Genomic DNA, 12,106 nt, shown 5'->3' with positions numbered 1-12,106 from the left:
AGGCTGATGTACAGAGAGGAAGATCTTCCGTCCAATGATTCACTCCCCAAGTGGCCGCAACAGCCGGTGCTGCGCCAATCCGAAGCCAGGAGCCAGAAAGTTTTTTCTGGGTCTCCCACGCAGGGTGCAGGGTCCCAAGGTTTTGGGCCATCCTTGACTGCTTTCCCAGGCCACAAGCAGGGAGCTGGATGGGAAGTGGAGTGGCCGGGATTAGAACCAGTGCCCATATGGGATCTTGGCACGTTCAAGGAGGGGACCTTAACCATTATGCTATTGCGCCGGGCCTAACAAATAAAATTCTTTACAAAATAGTATTTCCCAGGAACAACATAAAGTATCACTTATTTAAAACTACTAAAAAAATTTATTTTTAAGATATACATAAAAATAAAGGTTTATTTTAGCGGTAAATATCTTCTTCAAAGAGTATAAACATTAAATGTCGATTTCTATAAGCTGTTAAGAGCAGAAAGGCCTGAGGAGTTAACATAAAAAATGAGGAGGAAATATTGTGCTCAAAGAATCAAGAAAACCAGTGCTAGAACTGTGGCACAGGACATTAGGATGTTGCCCGCAATAAACAGCTGCCTCCCACCTGGGAGTGCTGGTTCGAATTCAGGCTGCTCCCTTTCATCCAGCTTCCTGCTAAGGCACCTGGGAAGGCAGTGCGGGACAGCGCGTGCACCTAGGCTTCTGACACCAAGCAAGATGGAGCTACCTCCTCCTGCCTAGGGCCTTGCCCAGAACTGGCTGCTGGAGTCAGTAAGCCAACGGGCAGAAGATCTCTCTCTCTGTCTTTAAAATTAAGGAAAAAAAAAAACCTTTAAAAACAAAGCAAACTTGGGCGACTATTCTGAACACATGATATATCAAAAATTTCATCAGAGATGGATTTTAAAAATAATAAAATACCTAAAATAGAAACTTTATTAACAGGTAGTTTACTTTTACTGCAAAATCATTATTTTTCTTTCTGTTATCTAATCATAAGTTTAGTAATCTAGAATACACCACAACTTTCACTTCCTTCTCTACCAACAGAATTTTTTTAAGTATCAGATACTGCAGCTTTCATTACCTACAACAGGTTTGCTAGTTCCACTTGGTTGTGGTAATCGTGAAGATCCTGACGATGTGGTTCCAGGAGAACTGGACTTCTTAACTGCAGGTGGTTTATACTAAGATAAAGAAAATAAAATATTTCATCAACATGATCTCTTGATTATGGACTATAAACTAGTAGTTACATGCTCACATTCCATGAGTACAGAATTTTTACAAAATAAAGTTATAGAAATTATGATTGCATAATAAATTTATTTAATGCCATGGAATTGTACATTTAAAAATGATTCAGGGAAAGTTGCTCAGACTTTTAACAGTTAGTGTTTGATAAATGTTTTGGATAAACGGCTTCTGCTAACGCATACTTTCAGCGGCCGAGGTGATGCCCAAGTCTATGCAGGCCTTGATCTTTGTTCCCAGCTGCTGTCTTCACTAGGCCCAGTCCTGGACAGCACAGGCATCAGAGGAGGCCCCACTAGACGGGAGTTAGCTTTCTCCCTCTATCCTTTTCTCTACCTCTCAAATGAGTAGAAACTTCTGAAAAGATAGTTATGATATTAAATTTTGTTATGTATTTCACTACCAAAAAAATCTAAAGGAAAAAGCTCACTCTCTTAAACAGCATTTTTATTAGTTACTGAAATAAATACTCAAGTCAAAAAAATATAAATTAACATCTGTTCCATAATAGAAAGATTTTCTGAAACACATTCTCTATTAAAACCGGTACACTACACGCTTGTTTCAAAAGTTCTACTGCTAAAGCAAACGGGCAGGGGGGAGCATAACAACAAATTCCATGAGTGATAAGATTTGAAAAAAGAAACACCATAAAAACAACAGAAAATCTTAGAAACACATAATCATGCTCAACTGAAGTTTAACTTTAAAAGTCAAGATTCTTAGGTATTCCTGGGTGTGTTTTTATTTCATATGATTAATCCAGCTGTATTTCCTACTGAAAAAAATCAGATTATCAGCCTGGACAAATTTTATAATAGCTATCTTAAGGATACCTCCAATATAAATAAAAACAGCTAAGTCTGGCTTCACTAACCTTAACACATATAAAAGTTGAATATTATGGTTTTTTTCTGTTTTTTTTTCCTATATTTTTTAGATAGATGTCAGTTTTATTTTCAAATCTGGCTTAGAAAGATGTAAGACAGGACTCCTACTGTTAATAATTTTGTAAAAAAAGGTATATTAATTATATCAGCATTAACTTTTTGAGCCAAATATTTGCTTAATTCACTAAAAAAACAAACAAAAATTCATTAATCCTCTTTTGCAATACTAAGAAATGACCAGAATTACCCACCTTAACTGCACAAGAGGAGTAAAACTAACACCATCCAGTTCAAGTTCAGTGTTGCAACTATAAAGACATCTGCTTGTGCAGTTAAGTATTAGTCCAAAATATTGTAAGACTGTTCAGGACTTTATGGGAAAACTGGTTTGGTTCAATTTTTAAAGACAACTCATACTTTTCATCACTAAGCACTACAAAAATTTAAGACATTAACTACCAAAAATAATTAACAATAATTTTGAAGTCATATGTTCACAAAACTACATTTTGTTAAAGGGTCATAAAAATGAGTGCAAGCAATTTTGCACTAGTATGTTAGCAATCAAACATCTTATATGCTACTTGTGAAACAGAAAAACAAATTTTGGAAACTTTGGGAGATGAGCCCCACAGATATATGATTTCTTTGTTTCTGTGTTTAGAAGTACATTGCTTTAATTTCAGACTCATTCAAATACCAATGGCATTAGAAAAATTTTAAAGCAAAAAAAGACTTCAAAAAAGACTGATGAAATTATCAGTTATGTCCTCTTAAAATATGAACAATAAAGAACCAAACCACACTGGTGACATGCTCATACTGAGCTAACCATCCGAAAAAAAGTGCAGAACAATTAATGTAAACACAGGATGCATGTGTGGTATACCATAAGTTAAGCAGCCCAAGACTGGGCTTCATAATAGTTAACATTTATTAAGTTAATAACCTACTGATACATCAAAAATGGCAAAATATTTCTTTCAACAGGTGTTTTATTCTTCCCTTCTCCTCATTAGACCTCTCATCACTTTAATTCAGGTAATGTTTTCTTGCTGAATGTCTTTCTTTTAAAACATACTCACCTGCCTATCAGTACCTTACTGCTCCCCCGAAGCAGACAATCTGATTTGTTCTTTCCTGTGTTGTGTCCTATTCAGCATGCAGCTGAAAATTTGTAACTATTATAAGGTCTTTTAAGACAATGTTAGCTGTCTACAATTTTGTATAAGGCTATTTTAAATGGTCAGAAAACATGACCATTTCATTTTTAAACAATTACACTCAACACACATATTTTCATTCATCAAAATATTTGCTAGTTACCATTATTTTATTTTTTATAAATCATGAATACGGAGTGGGGAAAAACCACGAATATAACAAATTTTCCTGGTAAAATATTAAATTTACAAAGCTTACTCATGGGAATTGGAAAAGTTTAAAGAATATGGAGAACATCTATTTCTGTAAACAAGTACAAAAAATTATTTGGCCCAACTGAAACCGAAAAATGCTCAAGACAGTATATAAAAAAGCACTGAACACCAGAAAAAATGAAAAAGAAAAGTTACAGGCCAATACCACATAAGTTCTGTCTGGCTAACATGGGAACCTGCTGTACAAATTAGGCTATTTTAGGAAAATTAAAGTCCATTATTTAATTTAAATTGGTTCTACACTAAGAGTAACACCAAATACTTGGAAGAAACAAGCACTTCATACAAAGAATCATGAATGAAGCTTTAAGGGTCATGTAGGGCAAACAGTCAGCTGTTATCTCTGATTTAAGTATACAGGCAACCATGAATAAGGAAGCAGAATAGCAAAAATGCACCTATCAAGGTCACCTTTGAAAATGATCATACACATACAGGTATCACAATTACACATGCGAGGTTTGGGTTTTTGTTTTTTTTTTTTTTACTATTTTATTTGGAAGGGAATCGGAGAGACAGGGATAGAGGAAGATTTCCTAATCCACTGGTACATTCCTCAAAATTCCCAGCAGTTGGAGTTGTGTCCTTTGAAACCAAATGCCCAGAGCTCAATCCAACTCTCTGACATAAATGGTTTGGACCCAAGAAACTTAGGCATCATTAGCTACTTGTCGTGATGTACATCAGCAGTAAGCTGGAACTGGAAGCAGATCCACTACCCAAATCCTACTGCTCTTCTGATAGGGGATGTAGTTGTAAAAATTCTTAATAAAATTCAGCATATCAAATCTAAGTATTTATATTAAGGATTTATTCATGAAGTACACAATTGGTTTAATATCAGAAAATCAATAAGTGCAACTCTTTTGGAATAATGGGGGAAAAAACTATATTATCATTTCAATACATAAGAACATTCAAAATCTGCTCATGGTTCCAAAAGATCTCTGAGAACAGAACTATCTGATGCTGACAAGGCACAGATGAAAATCACTCAGCTAACCTCACACTTAACAGTAAACCTTTCACAAAGAATGGGAACAAGGCAAGAATAAGACCTCTCATAATTTACATCTAGCAATGATAAACACTATAATCAGTACAATAAATTATATGCACATAAAAAAGGCAAGTGGTTTGCAGAGAAAGAAGCAAAACTACCCTAATATATAGGTGACATAATCAACAAAATCTATAGGGCAGTTATCCAACATTAATTGAACAAAACAACAGGCACAATATATCTATACTTACAGATAGACAAAGATAACCGTTATATATTGATATCTATATACACACAGATATACAGACATACTTATCTGTAATATTCCTGGTCTAGCAATAAATTGAAAATGAAATAATAGAATTACATCTGCAAGAACATCCAAAAATATGGAACACTTAAGGAAATTCATAATAAAAATCTGTGTATTATCTATCCTATATACTGAAAACTACAAATCACTGCAGGTAATGTTAACAAGTTCATGAATTGGAAAATGTAATACACTTAAGATGTTATTTCTCCCCAAAGTGATTTATAGATTTAGTGTAACCTCAAATTTTTGTAGAAATTCACAAGTCAATTTTAAAATTCATATTAAAAATATAAACAACTTGGTCTACTAGACCACTTATAAAGAAACAATAGAAGAATGTAGACTGTCACATCTTAATAATTAGAAAGGTAGCTAGATTTTCCTTCCCATATATACCACACTCCCATATTACCTGGAAATGTGATTATTCAAACTGACACATGTTCACTTCCACACACTTTTTACTAACACAACGTCAACTATCTCTACCTCATTTTCTTACATTTTTCCTCTTCTGTCCTCAGGTCCTATAAACTCAAATCCTTCTAAAATCATGTAGATTTCACAATTTTTCTCTATCAGCTATTCAAACTTTGAAGCTATTTACTAACTCTCAAAGAAATGCATTTAATTTGGTAGGGAAAGCATATATATTTGGAAGACCCATTTTCTGATGCCTACATAGAAATTATTCAAATTCACTATTTCACCTGCGTCCGGGAAGCTGGTTTTCCTTTGGTATCTGTAGAAAACTTTCCTTTATTGCTAATACGCGCTGCCTGTTCTTTACAGAAATTTATATGTCTATCAGCTGCATTTTCATTGAATCTCCTCTGGCAATATGGGCATTGAATATAATCTAAAAAAGATAAAAACAGGAGATTGATTACATCATATCTGAAATGAAGGGAGACTCATTAGCTTGTATAAATGGCAATTAAAGATGTATGACATAATTAGCAACATGTGATAAGCAAAAGCACCTAATTCTTTATAAAAACCTAACAGGTATTACCAAAAGATAGCAAAGACTTTCACAATCGAAATCAAATATAGCTAAAGAAAAGAATAAAAGAGAAATTCTCAATTTAAAGAACTAAATGATGAAAAAAAAGAAAAAGTTACTTCTTTTGCTCAAAATAACACCTTATGTTTTCATCATGGATGCATATTTTTATATAATAGACTGGTTAATTGGCAATATACAAAAATGTAACATTACAATATGTTTCAAAAAGTGGGTTCATCTATGAAATCTATAATTTCACTTACAGAAAATGAAGAAATTGTTTCATGGATTTGAAACAGTTGTCTCTTAGATGACCTAACAGATGGAGCGATTTTTTAAAGGCCTCATTAACATAATTAATTCAAATTTAAGACACAGCAAATGTTTCCAAGACGAAATATCTTTCCAAAATGCAAAGTATACTGTAAATAAAATTTATTTTAAAATTCAATCTAGGAATTATCACAGACAAGGATTTTGGAGGATTGTCAAAGATATCAACTAAATGTGACACTGGGAATAAACACAAAAATTTAACAATGTGAAAAAATAATCTTAGTTTCAACATTTTTACTTTTTCATAGGGAGCATATCATTTATACTTTACACTCTCTGAGCTCAGAAATCTGTTTTCCTTACTGATGGAATAAGTATAAAACCTTTAATAAAAAGAAATTGCTGGAGCTGGTACTGTAACGTAATTGGTGAAGCCACAGCCTGCAGTGCCAGCAACCCATACGAATGCCCGTTTAAGTATCCACTGTTCCAATTCCAATCCAGCTCCTTGCTAAAGTGCTCCTTGGGAAAGTAGCATGAGATGACCCAAGTCTTTGGGACCTTCCTTGTACCCACACAAGAGACCTGGAAGACATTCCAGCTACCATAGCCATTTGGGGAGTGAATCTGCAGTTGGAATACCTTTCTCTCTGTGTCTCCCAAGTAAACAGATAAATCTTTCAAAAGCAAAAACAAAACAAAACAAAACAAAAAAACCCACTATTTCACCAATCCCAAGAAAACAATTTCAAAAGTCAAAATTATCCTTAAGGACAGATATTCTGCGTCTGGTTCTGTGCTATAGCATGTTAACAGCAGCTCAGCTCCCTGTGCCACCACCCACATGGGCACTGGTTCGAATCCAAAATGCTCCATTACCAATCCAGCTCCCTGCTAATGCACCTGAGAAAGCAGCAGAGGATGCTCCGGGCGCTTTGAGACATGGGGACACACACACACACAGACACACAGAGGATGCTCCAAGTGCATTGACACACACACACACACACAGAAGCTCAGAGCTTTGACCTGGCACAGACCTGGCCATTGCAGCCATCTTAGGGATGAACCTATGCATGGAAGATCTCTCTCTGTGCAACGCTGCCTTTCAAATAAATGAATCTTAAAAAAAAAAAAAAAAACCAAACTGACATTCCATCTTATTTATATAGACATGAGAATATAGCCATGGAAAGTAATATGTAACACAATGCTCTAAAGCAGATAAAACTCAATTTCATGAAGAAAATTAAAGTAGAAATAGAAGAGACACAAGTTAAATTCATAGCACTAAAGTTAATTATAAATTCTTTAAACAAGAACTGGCAAACTGTGGCATGGACAGCGTGTCAGTCTTGTGTGTGTTTGTGTTTTAAAGAAAGTTTTGCTAACATTGAACAAAGACAACCATTGCTGCCAATAAGAATTAAAATTCAGGGCATAACTTAGGTAGCCCAGTCTCTATAGTAGTTAACTCATGTCAACGGTACCAATAATTACTATTGTGGTTCTTTCCTCTTCCCAGATGATAAGGTATCAAGGTAAGAGAACTATGTGAATTATTTTATTGAATGACAATATCCCAACAAGCGTGATTACATTACATACTGGAATATTAAGTTAATAGCCGCTATAATTTTTAAAACACTACAATGTTATGTGCTTAACTACAAGTATTGACATACAAGACAAAGGATTCCCTATTTCCACAGTTATATGTCTTTTTTTTTTAAGATTTTATTTCTATTGGAAAGTCAGATATACAGACAGAAGAGACAGAGAGGAAGATCTTTCCACCTGCTAATTCAATCCCCAACTGGCCGCAACTCCCAGAGTTGCACTGATCCAAAGCAAGGAGCAAGGAGCCTCTTTGGGTCTCCCATGTAGGCACAGGTTCCCAAGGCTTCTGGCTGTCCTCAACTGTTTTCCCAGGCCAGAAGTAGGGAGCTGGAAGGGAAGCAGCGCTGCTGGGATTAAAACTGGCACGTGCAAGGCAAGGACTTTAGCCACTAGGCTACAGCAGTGGGACCCTGATACGCCTTTATGATCTCAGCTGTATGAACTGTCACTACTAGTTACCAAAGCATTTATAAAGATAACATTTCATTAGATTCTATTATAAATTAGTAACACTTAAAATTTGCAAAATTCTTTTTTTTTTTAAAGATTTATTTTTATTATTTTTTCATTGGAAAGGCGGATATACAGAGAGGAGAGACAGAGAGGAAGATCTTCCATCCGATGATTCACTCCCCAAGTGAGCGCAACGGGCCGATACTATGCCGATCCGAAGCCAGGAGCCTCTTCCGGGTCTCCCACGCGGGTGCAGGGTCCCAAAGCTTTGGGCCGTCCTCGACTGCTTTCCCAGGCCACAGGCAGGGAGCTGGAAGGGAAGCGGGGCTGCCGGGATTAGAACCGGCGCCCATATGGGATCCCGGGCGTGCAAGGCGAGGACTTAACCACTTGCGCCACCGCGCCGGGCCCTGCAAAATTCTTATAATTGTTATCTCTGCACATTTGTATTTCCGTCTACAATATCTCATATACCAGGATCATAGGAAGGTGGAGGAGGGGGAGGAAGCTTGCCACCCTCTTTCAGTGCCTGATCAAGGCCTTTAGCTGCTCGAATGGTGGCAATAAATTCTTCATGCTTTCTTCTCCAATTAGATGGCTTCTTTGGTGGTTCTGGCTATAAAGAAAGGAAAATCAGTATCAAACTTTATTTTACTAAACTGAAATAACAGAATTAGTACTGCTTTAAATGATTTTAGCAGAAATGCTTAATCTCAAATTTAGAAACTTTTGAAGAAAATCCACACAATTGCATTGCATTATACGCAATTTCTACCATAATTCTGTGACAGACTATGTATCACATCCATTTATCCTCCTCCTAAGACTGTATCTCTGTTTTCCCATAGTCGGAGTATGTCCCCAGGCCCTGGTGTTTTTAACTGTTGAGGAAGTGAAAAACAGTGCTCTGCATTTGTAACTGGGTTTTCTCTGAACAAGAAGTCAAGCACCTGCTATCAGTCATTTCTGTAATAACTTCCTATAGCTACAGAGGAGGCTATCTCAACTAAGCGGTATGTCTTGCGATTCTGTATGGGTATGCTGACTTGCAGAATTATTTTTAAGATTTAGCTTAATGATCTTAACTAAGGCTAATCTGCTACCAAAACAATAAATAAATAAATGTATGTCTTCATTGTTTGGAAGCATGCTGTATAGCCATGCAGCTGTGTTAATATCCTTTACTGAATCATCTCCACACAAAACTGAGACAGCATCTTCATCAGGAAAAAGATTTCCTTTTGGAACGGAGCCCACTTCTGAACTTGGGTTTCACTGTTCAGATCATCCTGTGCTGAATACTGCCATTTAAGTATTCAGATTTTATAACACTGAAATACAAGAAAGCATTATGCCTTTATTTTCCTTTTACAGTGTGTTTATTACTACATGTATATGAGACTACGTAACACATTCACAGCAAAATTAACAAATATCTAATGGTTTTAATTACCACATTGTTTTTTATTATTGACTATTATTTTATGATACGGCTCCATAGGATCTGGGATTTCCCTTGCCCACCTTCCCCAAATGCTCTCTCTCCCACGAATCCCCCCCATATTATTACAGTAAAATAGTCCTTCAAAAGCAGTCCTAAGTCCCTCATTCTGCTCTTTAAGTGTATCCTGACATTGTAGGTATGCACAACAGAGGAGAGTCCATCTTTGATTTGGAAGTAGAGGTGTGTACTGCATTATATCTTCACAAATGGATATGATAGTACCTTTTGCACAGTTACTGTTATGGGGTGTGAGCGAGATCACACCAGACATGTCTAAGGTTTATTAAGGAGTCTTTATTAACCAAGCTTGGTGATAATAGAGCATACTAGAAATAGCAAATCACAAGTCCATATGGCAATCCAACCAATCATAATCCAACCAAACATAATCCAAAGAGGAACAAATGGTCATTATCCTTAAGTCCATCCATTAACCTGAAGATCTATGTCCCAGCTTCCCCAACAATATAACTTATCCTAGAGACAGTCAACGAATAACCTAGACACACAAAGCTGCAGACATTCACCTTTCCCTGGCTTCTCTGCCCACATTCCACTACTGCGAGGCCTCACCTCTCCTGGAACTCCTGACAGCACACAAACCAGAAACAGCATTATTATATCCATTGTCCCATCTAAGCAGTACACAGGGACCATGCTCAGGGGATTACCTGTCCTGGGTCAGCCAGCAGTCGAGGTCAACAGGAAGAAAAATAGGAAGTTTACAAAAACATGAAGTTAATCAACATGCTATTGAATGATGAATGTGTCACTGAAGAAATGAAAAAGAAAAAAAAATCAAAACCCTTCTTAAAGAAAATGGTGCTACTGTCTGGGAATATATCCAAAGGAAATGAAATCTGCATATGAGAAAGGGATCTGTAATCCTATATTTACAGCAGCACAATCTATAATAGCAAAGACATGGAAATAACCCAGATGCCCACCAAAAGAGGAGTGGATAAAGAAATTGTGGTACATCTACTCCATAGAATACTACTCAGCCATTAAAAAGAATGAAATGTAACCTTTTGCAACCAAATGTTCTCAACTACAGACCTTCACACTCACTAAAAAAAATCAATCCCAAAAGGATAAATATTATATGTTCTCTTTGATATAAGGCAACCTTCATGCAAAATAAAAGATCAATAGCCTTTTCAATACTGTTTTTGCAACATTTCAGAGGGTTTGATACTTTTGTCTTCCATTTTCATTCAAAAAAGCTTTTTCTTATTAATTTCTTCACTGACTCATAAGTCATACATTCTATTACTTTCAAAATTTCATCCAGAAAAGAGAGAGAACTCTGATCTGCCAGTTCACTCCCCAAATACTCTCAATAGACAAGGACTAGGCTCTGTGCTGAATCCTGAAGTTAGCAATGCTATCCAGATCCTCTGGTGAATGGTAGGAACAAGATGACCTGACTTATCAGGGCCACCTCCCTAGGACTGTGATGGCAGAATTTGAGTCCAGAGCCAGAAACAGGCATCAGACCCACACGCTCACTTATGTATGCCAACATCTCAACTGCTAGGCTAGTGCAGAACATCAGGAGTCCTAACTTGGCAACAGCACTTCCCACTACACTCCAGCGGCTACTGCACCAAGTGGCAGAAGTCAGGGGTTTTTAAGCTCTCATCCTCCAATCAGACTGACAGTCACACAGAAAAGTTTCCATACATTCAATTAACTAAGTGGCTGGAGGCAGGAAGAGAGCTGCCAGAGCCCAAAGTTTTCCTGCAGTTAATTAAGCTAGCAACAGGAAGCAGGAAGTGCCACACTGTCAGTTAACTTGAATAGCTCTGGAGGCAGGAGGGGTGAGTGGGGAACACGCAAAGAGCCTCCAGAAGTAGTTTTGCACATTCTATTAACTTGAATGGATCTAGGAAAGGCAGGGCATAAAAAACTCCCCCTCTGCATTCTCTGCAACTGTCAATTAACTCCGCAAGCAGGTGCTAGCCATCAACCAGCTGCAGCTGCACCCTATCACAATCAGTTACTGGTAAATTCTATTCCTCTCTTTCTCTTTCTCTTTTTTTGCTTGTAATGTCAAGCCAGCAGATTCTGTTATTACTTATCATTAATGAGTTAGGCTTTCTAGATACAACTATTTGCAAAAGATTTTTGGGAAGACACGAGCAGCACAGCCTTTCAGATTATCCAAGCTAGCAAACTTCACTGCTATATCAAAGGCTACCTCCTGTGCATAATCAGGGCTTCAGTGTAATTACTACATTGCTCCTTCTGCTTCTCTGAAACCATCTGAATCCAGGAGAACTAATGCTACCATCCCAGCTTTGCTAAGTTTTCACAAACCACTTCAAAAACAAGACAGCCATTTCGGG

General features: G+C 36.8%; 1 protein-coding gene across 2 annotated transcripts in view; it reads right to left on the bottom strand.

Annotated features, from left to right (window-relative positions):
* LOC121166249 (zinc finger C2HC domain-containing protein 1A) overlaps positions 1–12,106 on the bottom strand; it is a 41,180-nt gene that overhangs the window by 14,700 nt on the left and 14,374 nt on the right. For both annotated transcript variants that reach the window (XM_040995349.1, XM_040995350.1), the window contains exons 4-6: positions 8,726–8,867; positions 5,604–5,752; positions 1,079–1,178 (exon numbers count right to left, since the gene is read on the bottom strand). In XM_040995349.1, coding sequence (XP_040851283.1) covers positions 1,079–1,178; positions 5,604–5,752; positions 8,726–8,867 — 391 coding nt within the window. The remainder of the gene's footprint in view (positions 1–1,078; positions 1,179–5,603; positions 5,753–8,725; positions 8,868–12,106) is intronic.

This window comes from Ochotona curzoniae, unplaced genomic scaffold, assembly GCF_017591425.1.
Source record: "Ochotona curzoniae isolate NIBS_2020 unplaced genomic scaffold, NIBS_Ocur_1.0 patch10, whole genome shotgun sequence".
Classification (NCBI taxonomy): Eukaryota; Metazoa; Chordata; class Mammalia; order Lagomorpha; family Ochotonidae; genus Ochotona; species Ochotona curzoniae.
The sequence above is the reverse complement of the archived record's forward strand: the minus strand, read 5'-3'. Positions and strand labels throughout refer to the sequence as shown.